At 43.4% G+C, this 20,570-nt stretch overlaps 1 protein-coding gene across 7 annotated transcripts in view; it reads left to right on the top strand.

Annotated features, from left to right (window-relative positions):
* The window catches only part of PHF20 (PHD finger protein 20), a 62,835-nt gene that overhangs the window by 23,843 nt on the left and 18,422 nt on the right, over positions 1–20,570 (top strand). For 3 of the 7 annotated variants that reach the window (XM_050313726.1, XM_050313727.1, XM_050313731.1), the window contains exons 9-14: positions 62–449; positions 836–943; positions 1,899–2,075; positions 3,047–3,220; positions 9,315–9,593; positions 17,713–17,886. In XM_050313726.1, coding sequence (XP_050169683.1) covers positions 62–449; positions 836–943; positions 1,899–2,075; positions 3,047–3,220; positions 9,315–9,593; positions 17,713–17,886 — 1,300 coding nt within the window. The remainder of the gene's footprint in view (positions 1–61; positions 450–835; positions 944–1,898; positions 2,076–3,046; positions 3,221–9,314; positions 9,594–17,712; positions 17,887–20,570) is intronic. The other 4 variants (XM_050313728.1, XM_050313733.1, XM_050313729.1 and 1 more) reach the window with 3 other exon arrangements.

Below are 20,570 nucleotides of genomic sequence, written 5' to 3' on the forward strand. Positions count from 1 at the left end.
AGGTGAGGGGTGACTTCAGACTGCAATAAGTTGATTTTCTCATGTCATTCTCTTTATCTAGAATATTGTGGGTGATGCTAAGCCTAAGGAAAGAGGTGATGAAATTCCGTCATCTCCTGAAAACCGGGAGAAATTTAAAGAGCAGAGGAAAGCAGCAGGTAACGCAAAGAAAGACGAAGATGAAAAGACACTGAAGACTGAGAAACGAGTCAAGCAGCCTGATAAAGAGGGGAAATTTCTGGTCATCTCGGAAAAAGGCAAGGTCTCAGAAAAGAATATATCCAAGAATGGGAAAGAAGATAAAGAGAATATATCAGAGAATGATATGGAATATTCAGTAGATACACAAATTGAGAAGAAGCCTGAGAATGACAATGTAAAGAGTCCACAGGAGAACACAAAAGAAACCAAACGAAAGCGTGGCAGACCACCAATAACCCCTCCAACAGGTATGTAGTGAAGGGTGAATGTTCAGGCCATATGTCAGAACATTTCTAAACTTACCTGAAGGAACGAGAAGTATTTTGCTCTCTCACACCCTACATCTCTAGAAACTTTGTAAAAAATGTTAAGCTCCCCTTTGTTCAGGCCAGCTGAGAGCATCCTTGTCAGGTTTGGAGCCTCAGTGGCTTGGTCAGAGATCAGGTTTAGGCAGGTAGCCCTCGTGTATTATAAAGCAATCCTGCAGGAGGGCTAAATGCTATTGTGAGAGCTTCAGAAAACCAGGGGAAGCTGTATTTATGCAGGCTCAGGGTTTCAGGTTGTGAGGCTTTGGAATTGGTGTTAGTGTTTCAAAGCTTCATATCCAGTCAGTTTTTCTTCTCTCTCCAAACAGAGCCAAGTTCCCAGACCCTGCAGCCCATAACTTTGGAGTTGAGACGTCGGAAAATCCCTAAAGGAGGGGATGTTCCAGCAAAGCGTGCCAGGATCGAAAAAAACTTGTGTGAGTGTTTTCTGGTACTCAACTCTCACAGTATTTGCATATATAAAGTTCTTCAAGCTTAAGGGATGGGGAGGGGGAAAACTGTAATATTAACCTTGAACTGGAACAGATGCATTGACTGAAATCCAGCACTGGTTTTCTTATATTGGCCATTCAAATGTGGCATCCTGCTGGAATTCCTCCTAAATCTTGGAAGTTGGGTTTGGATAAAGGAGGCATCAGCTGTGAGCCTTGAGAAAGGAGTTCATAAACGTAGGGGAGGCAGTGATTATATTGCCTCCACTATATAGAAGGTTATAAAAGCCTTAAAAGTTGTAGAAACTCCTCAGTTAATAGATGCAGGATTTACCACATTGTTTAGCAAAGGCACTTCAATACTCGTGTCTCTGCAGCCAAACAGCTTTCTACTTTACCTTGGTGTGTTGGATGTTGAGATTGAAGTGCTTGGATGTGTTGATGAGGAAAGAGAATTATATTCTCTGTAGCAGTCTCAGGACCAAGGAGGTGAAGAGCTGAAAGCTCTTTCCCTTCCTTAGGACCACAGAGTGTTAAAACTTCAGTGTGTGTACATTATCCATCTCAGGGTGACAGGTGTGTGTCTGAATCCTCATCTAACTCCTGGTGTTTTATGTCAGTGGTACAGCTGCTGTTGAGAACAGTGCTGCTCCAGATACTGATTGTATCTGTACTTCAGTTCTGTTACTAGAAGAAAAAAGTTGAGAGCTCTGTGTGATAGGCTTGTGCTGTATTTTTGTGTTTATTTATAACTGTTACAATTGTAGCTTTTACAGAGGCTTAATCACCCAGGCTTTTTAGCTTTTGCTGTTAACCTCAGTCCTTAAACACACTTGGAAACTATCCCAGGCAGGGGAGAACTTCAAAGTTTGCTTGTGGGCTATTTAGTAATCCTGTGACTGCGTGGTACCAATGGTACCATTAAATGTGCCTGTTCCAGCTCAGGAAAAATTTAAGAACTCTTCAGATAATGCTGAGAGAGACCAGAGCAGGAGACGATCTTCGAGACTCTCGTCCAGTATTAGCCATGAGATTTTAAATACGGATCTTGTCACAACTTCTGCAGAAATTCAGCCTTGGAAAGATGCAGTATGTAACCAAAACGAGTCTGAGAAGGGTAAGTGGCTTCCTGGTGTACTCTGGATTTGTGTGCTGAGATAGCAATCTACTTGTTGTAAGCTCTGTATTTTCCCTTGCTTAACCTGCAGGCTCTGTATCTGCAATTAGAACCTGATTGCATCAGCAGTGCAGGGAAAACTCTTGGAAAGTTTCTCTCTCTGCTGTCCTGGATGCATTTTGCTTTTGATTCCCCCTGCATCAGTAACCCTGGTATTTTCCTTGGGTGGAGGGAGTTTTTCCAGTGGAGGATAACTGATGACTGGCCTTGCAAAAGAGTATTTTTCAACCTATGGAACTCTCCAAAGAAATAGTTTGGTTTGATTGTGGGGGTGTTTTTTTGGTGGGTGAGTGGGGGTTTTTTAGGGTGGTGTTTTTTTGTTTTATTTGTTTGGGGTTTTTTGGTGTTTAGTTTATTTTTTTGTTGTGGTTTTTTTTTTATTTGGCTTGTGTTTCTGTTTGGGGGGTGTTTTGCTTTGGGTTTTTGTTTGATGGCTTGGTTTGGGATTTTTTGTGGCTGGGTTTTCTTTTTTTAGGAAATGCAGGTTATGCTTATGAAAATGAGGTAATTACAAAGTTTCAGCACTTTCAGATTGAAGAAGTAACAACCCAAATGCTGAACTTACAGTTCTTACAGCTGAATCCTGTTGAACACAAAAAGCATCAAATGGGATGTTTGAATCTTAGACTTAGTGGAGAGAACACTCCCTTTTGTGCCCTTTTGGGGGAGCTCTGATGGTGGTTTGAGGAGACCTGTCCTATTTTGGGCCACGAACAATTACATAGCCTGTGTGTTTGTAAGAGCTGTCAGTTTAGAGAGTTGCTGCAGGGAGCTGTGTTGTGTGTGACCGCAGGAGCAAGCAGAGCATGGATGGGAGTTGTTCTGCATGCAGTGGGATGAGCACCCCCCCAGTGTTCTGCAGGATGATTTTGTCTGCGTTTTACTCAGTGGAGGTGTTTTTCTTATTGCAGCCCAGTTAGAAACTCCTGTTGAACCTGACCAAAGTTTCAGTGAACAGGGATCACCTGGACACACGTCACCAGGCACAGCACTCGCTACAGATGCCAGTTTACAGGAAGGAAAAGCAGAAGACACTGAGTCTTCCTCTGTTACTGCCAGAACTCAAGAACCTTCTGCTGCTACAGGTTCAGATTTTTCATATTTAACATTGGTGCATTTCTTAAGGCAACTGATGCCAGGTGTTTTGTGCTTGTACAAGTGTTACTAACAAACCCTGTGCATTCTTGCAGTGTTAGTGTAGGTAAAAAATATGTATTTTTATTCCTTATGGGCTCAGTTTTAATCTTATGCTTTGGCGACGAACAGTGATCTTCTTAGAAGTGGAAATCATAATTTTCAAATGACTGGGTGTAATATTTTCAGCATGAGTGATGAAGTTAACAAGTGCTTGTTTTCAGTGTTTGGAATTCTGGATTAAGTTGGACTAACATCTTCAAAGATCAGGTTCTTCTACCCTTTCTGTGCTGCAGGTGTGTAGTAACATTACTGTTACTGCTGGCTGGGAATCCTGATTGTGCATTTTTATATCCTTATGTTTAGGCTATTAAAAGGTTTTAGTGCAAATTTATGGAATAGTGCAAACATTTCAGTGTCTGTCTTAGTAATACACATATTCTATTTTCTCTTACCTGGGAGTGTTCCTACCTTGCTTTTTCAAATTAAAATTTCCTATGCAGATAGTAGACTGTGTCAAAATGTGGTGCTGTCCTGTGATTATTTCTCATAACTTTAATCCTTGGATCTACAGTTAAGTGGGCAAACTTGAACTACCCATTTCCTAGTTTATGCTCTATCAGAAAAGCTGAATTTGAAATGGAACAGAGCATTTGGAGAGATTCACAGTGCTCAGCACTGCTGTTGTAATGTCTGTGTGCTGGCTGCCCTCCTGTTTGGTCATTTCAGGTTGCCCTGCTGCTTGCACAGACCCTCTCGCAGTGCCTCTGGGGTCACTGCACGGCTGGGGTGTCCCCTCCTCTTCACTGGTGTGCCCCCTCAGTGCAGGAAGGAGCTGAGCCCTTCCCTTGGCTCGGGTGGGATGTGGGAATGGTCTTTTACTATTGAGCTATTAGAACTCTTTTGATGTTGGTGTCCTTCAGCTGTTGCTGAGCATTTGTAATTTGGGCTTAAACTGGGGAGAATTCCAGCTGAATGTGTAACACCCGTGTGTGTGGTGTCAGTCCCACTGGTGGGTGTGTGGAATGTGGCCCTCTCCTGAGCTTGCTTCCTCAGGTATAAGCAGGAAGGCTGTGGGAACAGCTGCCCAAAGGCTCTGACAGAGCTTGTGCACTCCTGTTCCTGGCACTTGTGTCAGGACTTGAGCAAGCTGGATTAATTTAGGAATATGCACTCACACTGAATTCTGACCTGAAGTTCAGCACAGTGGTGCGATGTACAACCCCACACTTCTGAGCATGGGTTTTGTTTTACTTAATTAAAGCCATCTCATGTACAGTTACAAATGCCAGACATGCAGCTGGGTGGACATCCAGATGTGGCAAGCAGCTGTTTTTGTTGGAGAGAACTTGTAAGGATGGGGAATAAAAACTCCACTGGGTCTTTCTGAGTAAATGCTGTCACCTGAAATCAAAGTACAGAGATCTACATTTCCATACTTAATCAACATTAAAAATGCTATTAATGAGCAGTTCATTGAGAGAAGGGTTTTAAAATTCACTGATTCTATCACAGATCAGTGCTTTGTAGCTAAGTGTGGATCTGTGTTTCCCTGTCCGTGGGATGGTTCCTGTGCCTGCAGGGCTGCTGAGCTGCCTCGTGGGGCACAGCAGGCCTTGGTGGGGAGGGGTGTGGAGAGGCCTTTGGGTATGACCTGAAAATGCCTCCTGCCCTCGTGGAAGGGGTGGGTGTGTCACAGAACTGGGTGTGTTGTCCTAAAAATAGCTGGTGTCGGAGCTGAAGGCAGCGGGAATGCACGGCTCCAGATGGAACTGTGTGTCAGGCAGGTGTGCTTGTTATGCTCTCAGTCTGCCCTGGGTACTAAACAGAGCTGGGGGCTTGGGAAGGGAAGGAGTGCATTGTCAGAGTAGGTGGTGTGGGTGGAAAATGGGGTGTTTATTGCATGCAGGATTCCCTCAAAATACAGCATGGAAGTTCAGCTCAGCAGTAACTTCTGATACGTAGAAGAAGTGCAATATTGTAACCCAGCACTAACATTTTTATTTGTCTATAGGCTTTAATTCTAGTCACTTAATGAGAATTCTTCCTCTTCTTAGGAAAGTAGGAAAATACTGCAAAATAACATTAATAACCTTTGTTTTCTTCAGTGTGATATGTTAGGGTTGTTAGTGAGTGATGCACCTGGGTAGTACTGGTTTTACCCTGCATGGTTTATAGGAAGACCATGACTTTTACAGCATTTGAGTATCAAGAATTTTGAAGGACAAAAGCATAGTTTTTAAAGGGTGTTTTTTCAGTGACTGATTGGTAGATGATTCAAGATTCACAGTAGTTGCAGACATAACAGCACACACAATCTGAAATCTTTTTATCATTGTATGTTTTAAAATGTGTATGTCTGTAACGTGTTCTGAAAGGGCAGTACAGCATTTCTTCTCAAAACTTAAACTGCTTTTTAAAATTTTCCAACAAAATTCCAATTAATGTACTAGAAGATAAAAATCCTGCTCTGATGGCTTTTGGTGCCTCTAAGGACAAAGGACCAGAAAGGGTGATGAGAGTTTAGCTAAATCAAGTTGTCTTCCAAGAAGCTGCTGGCAAGTCTTGTGGCAAATGTTTGCAGTGAGTCAAAGCTGTGTTTCATATGTCTGAAAACAGGCTTGAAGCCCTGTACAGGAGCTGTGAGTTTACTCTTACAAACTGATTGGGCTGTACAGGTGAGCTGCCTTTGCTTTGCACACATCTGCTGTCGTGTTTGTAGTTGTATTTCCCAGCACTCCTAAAATTACTTCTTTATTTGCATAGACAGGCAGTGGGGATTCCATTTGCCTTCTACTTACACCTGTTTTTCTGATTTTGTTGCTCTTAGCTTTGGTTTCAGTTAAGGAGAAGCATCCATTTGAGGGAGCTGCTGTTCTCCTGCAGCTCACCCGGGCAGGCTTTGAGCCCTTCAAGGGAGGGTAGAAGTTGTCACTTTGAGCTTGTGGTAGGTAATAAAGTCCTTCCTACCTTGCTGATTTAAAGCTCCCTACAAGGAGGCTGCACAATCTGGTCAGTGTTGCAGATACACCTCAAAGTGCAGGTAGAGCCTTTACCTCCTCCCACCTGGCCCCCTGTGAGGGCACATGGAGGGGCAGATGATGCACTGCTCACTCATCCCCTTATTGAGCAGCACAGACTTCCCTGCTCTTATGGACGCCTGTTTGGTTCCAGCACAGGGAGAAAACAGTGAGGGGAGGGTCATGGGAAGTACTGTCCTGAGTAGTTCTTGCACCACCAAGTAATGTTACAAAATAATCACACCTTTATGAATGTGTAATGACCTGTGATTGTTGATGCTGTATGTGTTTCTTACACCAGGCATCTCCTTGTACGGATTCTGGATGCACTGGAAATGCTTTATCCTTACCTAAACTGGTTTGAGAAGAGCAATTAAGCAAGATGGTTTTTGTTTCACAACTGAGAGCTTGAAAGAAAGAGGTTTTTGAAAAGGAAGGAAGGAAGAAATGTAGTTTGAGAGCTTAAATGGTGATCAGGAACACTTGGTGAGCTCAGGAAAAACGAGATTTCAGAAGAAATAAGTAATTAGCGGGGTGAGAAGTGGCCCAAAGCACAGTGTGAAAACTGTTTTACTGTGCACTTGGTGCTCGGTGTGACCCTTGAGTCACTCAGCCCCGAGAAGACTCAGGGGTTTCCTCACTGCAACACTGGAGGGATATTTTTGAAAGTTAAAGCAGACACTGATGCTTGACATTGAGTGTCTGTGCTTAATGTTGTAATGGCTAATTGAAAGCCAGATGAGGAGTTTTAATTTTGGTTATAAACGTGGAAAAGAAATAGCAGGTGTGAACTTACTGTTCACTTTGCTCTGTGCTCAGGGAAAACACCCACCAAGCTCCTCAGGAAAAGGCAAGTGCCTGAAAATCTGAAGATAATACAGCAAAACTTTCTATAGAAAGCAGTTTTAGTAGCATGAGTTGTGAGCAAAAATTCCATTTGTAAGGTTGGCAGCTGCCCCTTTAGGTGTTGGTGTAAGGAGTGATTTTCCCAGCACTCAGCTGGGAGCGGAGGCTCTGCAGAGGCTGCCCTGGGTGGGGAAGTTGGGTGTCAGCTGCCTGCTGTGCCCAGCTGACAGCCACTTCTGTTGTTACTTGTAGAGAAGGAATATGCCCCCAAATGTGGCAGTGATGGGAATAAATGAAGCAATTTCAAATTGTGTGGGATTTTCTGCATTTTTGTTACTCTGAATACCTTTCTTTGGCATGTTGCAGTAAGCTTTTTGTCTGCTTTCTCTCCCCTTGCCCCATGCCTTTGTTATCTCTTATTTCTAAGCTTCAGCAAACATGATCCTGTCCTCTCTTCTGCCCTGTAGCTGATCAGTTAAAGTCATTCCCTGTGTGTTCTCCAGAGTCTGTCCAGCTCAGTGAAGGGGAAGTGCTCTAAGCTCGGATGCAGGGCCTCATCCTGACACTTTTGTGGTGGTACAACATTTTCCCTTATCATCCCTGTAATGTTTTTTTCCTAAGTCTTTGGACCCCATCACTCCCTTCTGCTGTAGTTATATTATCCTATCTTTGTGTTAGATATTAAACAGTAACAAATTCTCAGCATTCATAGTCCTGAATACTGGATTTTAGCTTTGCAGTCAAGAGAACCTTCTTGTGTTTGCTTTCCCTAAACCCACAGCCATTGCCCTGAGCCTCCCCGAAATCCTTTTTCCTTCTTTCCAAATGCAGCTTTTCCATTTTGGTTTGGCAGCCTCTGTCACTCTGCAGGTGTGATTCAGTAGCCTGGCTTTGCTGCAGTCCTGCTGGTGTCTCTGTCAGCACGTTCTTACCATGCCTGTGCCCCAGTGTCTTCCTCCTGCTCACCTGTAGAAAATCTTATTCTTGTTCATGACGTTTCTGGGTCCTTTTGTCCCTTGTTTTCAGCTGCTTCATTTTCATTCATGCTCAGTCACTGTTGCTAAGGCCTGGGTCTTGCCTTCAAACACTTCTTGCTTAATCCTGCAAGTTGAAAATACTTATAAATATGGAAATAATATTTGAATGCTGGCAAAACAAATTGAAAGAAATTGTTTTGGAAGCTGTTTCTTAGAAATGAGAGCCTTTTGAAATTGTCTCCTAGCTGGAGAGGGATTTTGTGATTGTGTGTGTGTATTAGTGATGGATAATTGCATTGAGCTCTTTATATCTAATTCCTAATTTTTACCTCTCCTGTGTTGTATTGAGTACAGCTACTGGTGACAGTAATCTGATTCAGTTCAAAATGTTGCTTTTTTATGTTTCTTAGCAAAAACGTGAATTAAAACTTTCTGAAATGATAAAACAGGAACTAGGAGTTTACCAGGTCAATTTAGATACAACCCCAAGTTGCATGGCAGTGCTGTGGAAAATAAGTGCCTTAAAATGTTCTTCTGTGTGAGCCTGAAAACTTGCCCTGCTTTTTTTGAGAAACTGGGTAACTGTAGCTCATAGGAAACGTTTTGTAACAGGCAGTTTTCCTTTTGCTTGCTTTCATGCTTTCATTGCTGCTTCAAAATGGAACTAAATTCAATTTTACTTGAAAAAAAAATGTTTCTCTGACATATTGCTTCCATTGTCCTTGGAAATAGCCAGGTTTCAGTGGTGGGACCCAGCAAGCAGTAGCAAAATAATGGTTAGCAGAGAAGCAGAACTGTTTCCCTTGGAAAGTGTTAAAAAGTATAAATACTTCATAGAACATGACTTAGAGACATAATCTCTGTGGGATTCAGTCTTTTGTGTGTAGGAGCACTGTACACTGGTATCAGCTGTTGGGCAAGAGACTCAGGGAAGCAAAATGGTTTTTTTCTAACAGTAACTCATAACGGTGCTGGTGTCACGACAACCACTTTTTAAGAACAGTGAAGGCAGAGTTTTCCCTTTAAAGCTATTGATCTTAAAGGCAGATAAAGCATTAACATTTTGTCTTTAGCATTTCATGGCTAATATGTTTGAATGCATGCTTACTTAACTTTTTTTTTATTTATTTTTTTTAAGTTCAGGAAACCATTTGATAAATGTAGCAAATGCATGGGGGAATTTATCTGTTTTGTTCTTACAGTAACAAAACCTTGTAGGAGAACAGACTTTCTTGCATCAAAAAAAGCTGCAACTGTTGACCAGGATCACAAGTTTAGATGCAAGTTCTTGGACTGTTCCAAATCCTTCCGCAAAGCCAAGTTATTGCATTATCACATGAAATACTTTCATGGAGTGGAGAAGGCTGCAGAGTCACAGCAGAACCCTGTAAAAAGAAATATTCAAACCAGAGCTTCTTTGGCTTCTGAAAAAGCTAATCAAGAAAGGTCAAAAAGAGGACGGAGCACAGCTGGGTCACTGTGTAAGTATGGTGCTGATCTCTTCCTTTTTTGTTAAGCAGCAGCAGGCAGGACAGGTGGAGAAGAACAGAAAGGCATTTTCTTTTGGGCTGAAGGAGTCTTTCTAGGGCTCAGTCTTAGCATTTTTCTGTGTGGAGAAGAAATACAATATGTGTGCACATGTTGTTTTAGAGAAGATAATACTGAAGAAATTCCCTTCTCTAGGAATACGGATCATGTTCTGGTAAAGAACTCGCTATGCATCTTCTCTTTGTAGTAACTCACTTGCACCTTTATACCTCTGTTCCTTTTAAAAAAATACAATTCCCTGAGTTTCTGACTCGATTTTTATTTTTCTCCTGGCTTGACAAATAGTATTGGTTGAAGTCTTCTCTCCTTTTTTGTATTGGGGAAAAGGTCTGAGTAACTCCAGTTCTGTCCTATTTCTTCCTTGCTCTTTACATGTCATGGGCTACTTTCAAGCATATGCCTGGCTAGAAATCCAGTTCCTGAAGTACTTACTGTTCTGTGGGCTGAAAAGTCCTAGTATTTAACAAATGCAGTTGTTTCAGATGGGCTTAAAAAAGATCCTCACATAACAGATGGGTAATGGAAAGGAATAAAAACTTAATAGTTAGCAATAAAACCCCAAACACTTTCTCTTTTTTTTGTTTGTTTGTGAGTTATGACCTTTGCAGTTTGCAAAGTCACATTCACTTCTGCTTCCCCCTCGTTTCCTGAAGCGCTTTGTGCCCCGTGCACGACCCTGGAGTGGCAGTGTAGGTGTGGTGTGAGCTGCAGTGGTGCTGCTGAGAACCTGCCCAGACTTTGCTCTTGTGGACTGATGTCTCTGTGCTGTGGGCCCATAAAACTGGTTGTGTCTTCTGCCTTTTCACGGAGCCTTTCTTATAAAACCCAGCTTTCTACTTGCTGAATTCCCCAGTGTCTTTCTTTGCATTTGATCTTTCATTAATATTCTGTTAAAGCATTTCAGTCTTGCAAACTGCTCCCAGAGCTCCAGCTCACCCCAGCAGAAGATGCCTTGTCTTACTTTACTTCAGGGCTGCTTTTCTTATGAGCCCAGAAAACGATTTTTCACTTGAGGTGTTCCTTGCTTGTTCCTAAAAAGATCAGTGGAACTTTACCTACTGTTATTACATGTAACCCCCAAATACCTCTGTAACTTTAAATCCTGCAAAGGCAGAAGATTGGATTAGAGATAGTTTTCTTTAGGTGTATTAGGATGTGATGAGTTGTGTGTGTTGTACCGTGCATGCAGCTTAACTGAGCCCAAATACTGCCTGGAGGAACCCACCTGGGACCAGCAGTGTGAGCACTGGCTGCTGACACTGCTCATGGACCAGGTCAGGCTTTGTGCATCTCACGTGCTTCTCCATAGCCAGACTTCTGTTAGGCTCTTTCCAACTGCATAATTATTTTGATTTGTGGAGTTGTTTTCCTGTGATTGTCTTGGATGTACTGACTAGTGACTCAAGGTCTTGACCCTCCCATTTATCCTTTCCAAGTGCACACAGTTGCTTTGATGTCATCATCTCCTCATCATTCCTTGTGGTGTTGAGATGTAACTGTACTTGCTCATTTTAAGCCCCCACCCCTCTCATTCCCGTTTGTGAATGGATACTTTTCACCTGGATCATTTCCATGATGTGCTTCCCAGGCTCTCCCTGCCCACAGCCCCTGGGGTGTGCTGACATCAAGGTGGAAGGGGGGCTGGAAACTTCTCCACTCACCTTCCCACTCAAAGCCTGCTTGTGTGAAGGCACACTGAGGTTTGTCCTGATGAGGAAAAGTAATATCATTATATATTAATTACAGCATGTGACTGATACCGAGTGCCACTGGTTTGCATCTCACTGTGTTCTTAATTCCTCAGTTTTTTGTGCTCCAAACCAGAGTAATGGGGTTATGAGCTCAAACTGTTGGATTTGAAGTTCTGTTCTGCCTTGATGGCACATGTAGGAAGCCAAGTCTGCTAAGCAAGACTTTCTGTGTGCTGAATGCTTTTATGTCACCTTTTCAAAAGGCATTTTAGGATGTACTGCTTAGAGGGAAGGCTTTGGAATCCATAATTCAGTCCAGGATGTGGTGGGTCCACTTTTCATCCTTACAGTCCTTCTATAAAAGAGAAAATACCTAAATCATTTAAACTTTGCTACAAATGTCCTTTTCTTGTACTTCACTATATTAGGTTGATTTTAGTGCTTAAGAAAAGGTGGGTATTTCTCACAGATAAAGCTTTAGAAATTGTGAATCTTTTTATTCCAAAAGCTTGAAGATGCTCTTGGCTTTAGAAGCTTTGTCACACTTAAGTCCTTATTTGACAAGTTTTATTTTAGAGTTCTGAGGCTCTTTACTGTTTCTACTACACAGAAATAAGTGGGGGAGATGGTCTGTTACTATATAGCAAATGAAAATACTTATTGTCCCTAAAGTTCCAGAAAAATCTGCAGTATTCAGAACAGTAGCAAAACCTTTTCCATGAAGTGCTTAACATTATAATTTCAACACATAAAAAAGATGGATGTAAGAGGTCTTCAGTGACCACATTGTGGCATGTGGGAAGGAACAATTTAAATATGAATGCACCGAAGTGGAGACTGAAATTCTGACCTCTGAAATGTAAATTGTGCCACTTGGTGTTGAGTGAGCTGGAAAGGTTGATGTGGGACTGATTTGTCTCTCCCTCTTTCCAAAGAAGGATCTTGCCTTTGCAGTGGCAAATTTGACAGATAGCTCTCTCAAGTTCTATAGTGGCTCTGAACAGAGGGGAAGGAGCTACCATTGCCTGCTGCTTGTGTTTTAGACATGCCTTAACAGAATCAGCCTGGATAGAGGGACCGGGGCTTTAAGGCCCCTGGATGTGTTCAGGCAATTCCTCTTTAATTAATCAGGAAATCTGATGAAATCATGACGAGGTAGCTCCTCCCCCACGCCCGTGTTACAACACTGACCTCCACAAGTTTGGTCTCCAGGAAAGAACTGTTCTCACAGAGCAAGCTGTTGATTTTGTGTCCCCCTGGACTAGAGGAGGTGCAGATATTCCTGCCCTCCGGTGAACAGGAGAATGGAACCTGCACCAGTGGGGGTGCTTGAGCTCTGAGGAAGCGTTTTGGGCCTGGGCTGCAGACACTGCTCAGTGTTGGTCTTAGGCTGTCATGTCAAAGAGTTGTTTAAGGTTTTGACTGCTCAAATTGAGTTTTCTATCAGATTTCTCTCTTGGGAATTGAATGTGGTGGAGTATCTCTGAAAATTTTTGTCAGTTTGTTACTTGTTGATGGCTGTAATAACAAAATGGAGTAAAATTGGATTTTGTGCTCATATGCATTAGTCCCAAGAGAGGCTTTTTGATTTGTGATCCCTTCTCTTTTGCTGCAGAACCCCTTTGTTCACTGTTGAAGTATGTCATCACATATTGTCACTTGTGCCCTACAGACACTTAAATGTAAACAGCTTTCTCTGAAGGTGCCAGTTTTCTCCTTCAGATGTGTCTGTCTGTCCATGTTATTTTATGTAAAGTACCTGCAAATGGGTATTCTTAACAAAGATTGCTGTTTCTTGACCTAGACCACTCCAAGGGCACCAGGCGTGGAATAGCTTCCTTTCCCTCCTTCTACCTGCAACTCAGAATTTGAACACCTCGACTTTGAGTTTTTCTGAATTGGTGGCTTTCATTTTTTAGTAAAATATCTTTATTTTGAGGTTCAGCAAAATGCAGTTCCTGCCTTTCATGTTTTTTCCGAAATCTGAAAGCCCAAACCTGGGTGCCTGCACAGCTGTGGTACCCCATGTCAGGCCTTGGTGAGGCTCTACTTGCTGAGAACTGGAGACCTCCCAGGAGTCTGGAACCTCATTAGATGGGAACAAGTAGGGGAGTTGATAATGTGTGTGCAAGGAAGTGCCATCATAGGTGATTTGTGTGTTCTTAATGCTCTCAATAACCACTTGGTGCTGACAGACCTTACACTGCCCTCAGCACAACTGGGACCTCAGCAGTTGACACCCATTTGCTCCTAGGACATTGTTCAGCTCCCCTGAGGAGTTTTGCTCCTAATGGAAGGTAAACTCAGTTTTGGGACTTCAAAAACACTGTACAGTGTTAGGCACTGGTTTGTTTGGTGTGTGGATATGTAACAATAGCCCTGCTCTAGGAAGATGCTACCAGTCTTGGCTCTGCTGTGTTCCTTGCCATGAGAAAGAAAAGAAAGGAACAGATCTGCAGTTGGTGATTTGGAAACTAGAAAATCTGTCCCTACTGTGGAGTCCATAAAAGGCACTTCAAGAAGGAAAAAGTGCTTTGTCAGGTTTAAATTCTTTTACGTAACCTCATTGTTAGAAAATTCTGCCTACTCAAAGTTACAGTATGTCCTGTTACTGAATAAATGACTTAAAGCATGAATTCTTTACAGGAATGCATGTAGAGAAAAAAGGGGCTTTGTCCTTACTCGTGTCAGTGATGAGATCTGAATCGTGCATGGATGGGGTTGGCAAACTTGCTTTGACAGCTTAAACATCTCAGACATCTGGTTGTTACTGGTACCTGTTCACAGGTGAACCTCTGGGCTGTGGTGTAGTCATTGTCAGGTTGATCCTTTGGGGGATTTTCCTGTTTCCTCTGAATTCTGGCTGCCCTTTTGCCAGGCAGTGGGATGTGCATGGTGATCTGCAAACACAGGGCTTCTCCTGGCAGCGGGTGAAGATGGCATTAACACCCTCCTTGTTCTGCAGGATTGCTGATCGTCATTAGCTTATCCTGACAACACTGTTTGGTTCGTGGGGATGGCTGTGAGTCAGGATGATACGTGGTCTTTCAGCTCTTGAAAACATTGCTGGATATTCTCAGCAAATGATCTCACAGCTGTGGATGGTGAATACTGTCTGATTCACAGCACAAGACTGGGAATGCAATCTGCTTCCTGGGAATGCTGAGTTACCCTCTGACCTGGGGTGTGACACGAGTGTTCCAGGGCACAGGAAGCTCTTGCCTTGTCTGTCACCAAACCTTGGTGTGCTCAGGTGTAAGTTCCCTGTGCTTTCTGCATGGCTGAGGTGGTTTCACATCCCAGCTCTGTGTTTGGGGTTTCTAAGATCCTTCACTGCTTGTGGGTCATCTCGTCCCAGGGAAGAGGATAATTCTTCCAGGCTTAGGAGGGAGGCCTAGAACAACTCCATGGTAGAAGGTTGAAACCTCCTTGTCTCCAGTGTCTTGTGAACATTTCTCCTGTTCCTGTAAGTGGTATTTGGTGTCACCTGAGCTAGAAATTAATCTCTTCTGATGCTTAATCACAATGTCACTCTTCAAGAACAGGGAAGGTGTCACTGCCCAGGATGTCAGGAGGCTTTTTGTGCCTTTTTTGATTTCCCTGAGGTGGGACACAGGTGCAGGTGCCTTCATAGGGCCTGCATGGACAGCTTTAGGAAACACATGGGGTCCTCCTGTGCACCCCTGATGGGAGTCTCCATGAGTGTGGTCCTTGCAGGTTGGCTGGGGGAGTCCAGAGGATGGCAGCAGGTGGCACACTCTGCAGGTGGTACTAGTGCAGGATGGGGGAATGGGCAAGTTTGAAAGCCATATACCTAAATACAAGGTCCTGGTTGTGGTTGTAATGAATAATTGCACTTTGTTCTTTAGGGGATAATTTTATAAATTGGCCTGAGTTACACTGGCAAGGGGAGAGGAAAAAGGACACTTTAAGTGTGGAAGGTTTGCAAGTTTGCATCTCCATGGCATCAGTTTTGATGTTTTGATCTGTCCCAAAATCTGAGGATAAATTTCCAAGGATTTTTTTAATCTCATCTTCTCAAATTTAATCACAACTCATAAAATACATTTCAGAGTGCTCAGAGGTCTTGCAGACCCTCTGAACTTTTCTGTCAATGGAACAGAAGTGTTTCAAAACCTAACGTGTTTGTGTCAATTATTGACAAAAAAAATACATCCAGTGTATGATGGAGTACCTTGACCTCCCCCAGGACTGTGTTACAGGGGGCTCAAATATCTTACAGAAATGTGTTAACCTGAGTGTCATAAAAGATAAAACATATTCTTGGCAAAAAATCTCCTTAAAATTGAGTCTCACAAAGCCAAAGAGAGACCCCAACGGACAGGAAACACCGTTTTGTTCAGCAGGAGCCCAGATGATGCCTCGTGCTCTGTCACAGACTGCTGGGCTCAAGGTGGCCGTGGGGTTGTGAAGTGTTAATTCATGACAGTGAGCTGAGCTGATGGGAGCAGGGGAAGCTAGGAGGCCTGGGGAAGCTTGTCTGATTTGTATGGATTTTTTTGTGTTGTAATTTTGGGTTTCTCTGAGGTGGTGCAAGAGTGGTAGGCAATCAGGACAGCTGGAAAAGGGCTTGTTTCTGTGACTTCTCAGCCTGTGCTGCAACAATCTGTTTGCATTTCAGAAGGTCTGTTAGGGCCCTGGTGTTCCCAAAGAGATTATGAAGTATTCTCATCTTATTTCTCACCTACTGTGTAACCATGGGGAAAAGTGTTCTGTCTGATCTGATGATGTGATGTCTGATCTTCCTAGTGATGGAAGTCCTCAGAAGAGCAAATTCTGTTAGCAGGAAGTCTTACAAGAGTAAACTCAGCTTAAAAACAAACAAGCAAACAAAAACAGCATCAAAAACCCAAACCACCACAAAACCTCTTTACTTATTCCTGCGAGAGAAGTTAGTCCTGTTGCAAATGGGAGGTCATGCATGTACTGTGGTGTCTTACCAAGGAGTATCTTCTGGTTTTGGTAATTCCTTCTGGACAAAACCTGCTCCTTTCTAGTCTTGCAGCTCTTGAGGTAAATAAGTGCCCAGAAAAAGGCACCAGTGAGTTGCCTGATTGGACAAAAGGCACCTTTGAGAGTCCTGTGTGGAAGTCAGGGGTTTGTTTAATGTCTGTCTTTTGGGGCTGCTGTAAAGCAATAAACAGGGCAGGTGAGTAGAAGAGAACAGTTTGGTTACAGAGGTAGGCACGGATGGCTCCCCTTCTTTTTCTCTTTGAACTTCTGATGCATCTTCAGAGTGAGAGGACCAGGGAAAATGTCACCTGCTGGCCTTCAGATTTCTACATCTTGGACTTCCTTTTGCCTGAAGAGATCCCCTTGATCCTGTAAGCTCTGCGATGTGCCTTGTTATTGCTTCAGTGCAGGGTGCTCGATGCCATTTCTTCTCCTAAGTATGTTCTCTAGGACTCTTTTCCTTGGTTTTAGTCTCTTTCAGGTTCTACTCAGAATTATTTAATTAGAGGTGCCCAAGAGGCATGTTGTTCTTCAGACAAGAAGGAAGTTGCCTTAGGTATCCACTGAACTTTTGAGGTGCTTGTGATGCTAGAACAGACATTTTGATGGAAGTCAGCAAGCTGTCACCTTGGCTATTGGGTCTCACTGACCAAGATACTTAATACTATACTCCAAAATGTCAGTGTACTTGTCTTGTCTAGTCTGCTGTGCTACTTGCCTTGCAGCCTTAGCTTTTACAATCTTCCTCACTCTTTTTCCATGTCCAGGAGTTGGTCAGGAGGAGTTGCTACCTATAGTTAGGAGAAGAAAACTGACTTGACCTAAATAATCAATGGAATCTCAGGTGAAGCCATTTCTGTATCTCATGATTTTTATGAATTTTAGGTAGTGATCCTGAGTTCTTACATCTCACTCTCGGTTGAAACACTGTTGTTTCAGTGGTGTGTGTTTTAAAACTGCTCTTCCTTGTATGTGCAGAGCTGCTTTATACCACTTCTGTGTGCCTCCTTACACAGCACACTTGGAGGACAGGCTGTGGTTCCTCTAACAACCTTTTCTCTTGGAGAAACTAAGAAAAATGACCTGACCCCTATCTCTGCCAAACTGAACGGTTCCTCTTCCCCTTTCTCTTCAAAGTGGCAGTGTTTCTGAAAGCATAGGGCTCTGGGGAATGCATGTGCATCCACTGTTCCTTTCTGAAGGGAAAAAACCCTCACCAAACCAAACAAGAGCACTGGAGGTTTTAGCCTTTCAGTCAGGGCTAGGACTGAGCTGAGCAGTGTCTGATCACAAACACTCCCCACGGACTGCCAGAGCTGCTGCTGCTGAACCAGACTGACTTGTGAAAGTATTTAAAGCTTGGACTTGGTCTTTGTTCTCTTTGTAGATGCTCCTCTACACATAGCCCTAAGGAGTACCCCATATAGAGATGAAAAAATAGAAAAGAGAAGAACTTCAGCCGCTGTAAGTGCATTAAATAGTCACCGGCACTCTCTTAGAGACCAAAGCAGGAGCCACATAGCGAGAGCGCTGCGGAGGCCTCGGGACAGAGTCGGACATGGTACGGCTGCGGGGTCACCTCAAATTACACTGGGAAAAGGCTGGGAAAACTGGCAGGCATTGTAAGGAATTGGTAATGCTGATGGCATTGTTGTGTATACCTGAGAGAGTATACTCTAGAGAGTAATTTCCTATAAATGTAAGGTATGAAACATAAGCAGTGTTTTCTCACCTGGTAACTTTTCTTGCTGTCTTCGTTGGGCCTTGTTCCTCCCAGTCAGTGGGTGGTATCTTTAAGATGTAAAAAGTACTTGAAGTATTAAAGGGCATGATTTTTACTGTTTGATGCGTGGGTCTTAATGCTGTTGAACTCTTGACTGTCCAAAGCATTAAATATTTTAAGTAATCCTATACTTAAAAGGGGTGGATGGGGGGGGCATGAGGCACAATGACTTGAAGGGGTTTATTTTGTTGGGGGTGTTTCTTTTAATAGCATTTGACTACTGGTAGTCAACACTTGCTACTTAAACATCTCTGAAGAACTTCAGGACTTGGACTATTGAGTGGTAGAGTCAAGGCTGTTCATACTGAAACCTGCTCTAGTAGAGGTGGGTGACAGGTGACAGCCATACAGTGGAGGGGGGGATGTGTGTGCACACACATGGGCAGAAACAATGCATATGGTAAAATACTTTACATAAATAATATATAAACAATTTCCAGTGTACCTCTAGATTGACTGCATTGCCACTTTCCTTCAGATCCACAGTGAGAATGTGAGTCACAGGGAGGAGGAAAACACAAGCTCTGAGCTTAGACTGTTCTGTGTATAACAGATGATCTGTGTCCTGGAGCTCTTCACTTCAGCTGCCTGGCTGTTGTTCTGTTGAGAGCAGTGAGGCAATGCCTGGCACCTCTGTCTGTGCTTGGGCATCCTTTTGCTGCCCACCCTGGTAGGAAGGCCTGAATGAGACCCATCAGTCTCCTCAGTGCTCTGACTCAGTGGGACATGTCTTACTTGGGAGCGTGGTATTTAAACTTTCACATGGTGGAGGATGATGAGTACTCATCCTGGTTCTCCTGAACCTCTGCCTTTCAAGAAAGTTGAAGTCCTAGGTTTTTGCAAAAAAAACCCAAATCTTTTAAAAATGTAGTTCTTTTGTGCTTCATTTTTATGATTATATAAGTCAGTTTATCATTCTGGTTGACCACACAATTCTGTGAGGATGCTCCTAACCTAGACAGTCTCCCTGTCTGGTCTTGGGTCGGTCAGAATTCATTGCACTTTAGAGTGCTCGTGAGAAACAGTGGGAGACAAGAGGATTCTTCAGTACATGGTTTTTGGAAGACCCTGGTGTAACACTTCAATACTTGTTCTTTGCAGATTTTTTTTTCAGGGAGCATACATTAACTGTGATGTGCAGTCAGAAGATAGCTGTACACAGAAATTTGCAAATACTTAGATTTTTTCAGATTTTAAGAAATACAGGTTAGCTCAAGGGGGAGAAGTGTGGAACAAAGTGACAATTTCTGTCAGATTTATGATGGATACATTAATAGTGACTGAGACACTCTGTGCTCTTGGGTATCTTAGACCAAATCCAGCGATCTGACCCTGTGAATTTCAGTTCCCAAACAAAAGGAAGCAGAATTTTCCTGCTTCTGTTGAGCTCAGTTATTCTCTTTGCCCTTCTGGAGGAATAAAATGGCAGAACTTCCTTGCATCCCTGTGAGCAGGGAGAAGGGAATGGTACCCGGAGGATCTTGAGCGTCAGAAGAACGGGAGATACGAGGGCAGAGGAAAGTAAGAAGGAAGTTGTGCTGACACTTGAATAACCCCCTCAACACCCATGGAAGGGGGATGAAGATGGCTTTTGTGCTGCCAGTCCTGCTGCCTTTGCAGGACAGGTGACAGGGTGCCCATCTGCCATGGGGCAGCAGCTGATGTGGCCCTGAGCCATCGCTGACCGCGTGCCAGGAGAGGCACAGCGGGGCAAAGCAGCAGGAGATGTTCAAGGCCTAAGAGGATGGGGAGATGTGGGGCTAAAGACTCTGCTGAGCATGTCTCCTGCACCACAGTTGATAAACATGACTGAGATGTGCAGTTTCTCAGCTGTTTGTGCCACAAACACGCAGCCAGTGAATTGGGTAGTTTGCTGTTGGTGTTTGTGAGAGAGGGTGATACAATACACGGGTACTGCTGGTTTGCTTCCTAAGTGGTTACAGAGCAGCTGAAATGATTTGGGCAGGAGACTTCTTACAGTATAAAGTGTCTTTAGGTGCTTATTCTGCTATCCATCACCAGAACTGAAATAGGTTTGTGAGTAGGAGGGTGAGTGGCTCAACCAGGCTCTCTGAGAGCAGAGCAGTTCTGAGGTGCCAGGCATCCCTCTGTAGCAGGTGTTGATGGCACCAGAGCTGAGTCAGGATAATTTACTGAAGGAACTGTGTAAGTATCTGGAAAATTCTGCTGCAGAGATCTAAATCTGAAGGCCAGAAGTTGAGGACAAACCCTGGGATGTGGAATGCAAGGCCTTGTGCCCAGGCCCAGGTGGGCTCCGCTGCTGTGATGGGCTCTGGTACCACCCTTTGAGGGTGGACGGGATTGGCACTCAAACATCGTGCTGTGGGTTCAATCCCACAAAATAGCCTGGAGAACAGATGTTGAGAGAGTAGTAGTTAAAGCCAGTGAACCAGTTGTTATTCAGTTTTCAGTGAAAATATTTGAGGAACTGGAGTTTGGGG

Source organism: Myiozetetes cayanensis, unplaced genomic scaffold (assembly GCF_022539395.1).
Source record: "Myiozetetes cayanensis isolate MyiCay16 unplaced genomic scaffold, myiCay2020 scf19, whole genome shotgun sequence".
NCBI lineage: Eukaryota > Metazoa > Chordata > Aves > Passeriformes > Tyrannidae > Myiozetetes > Myiozetetes cayanensis.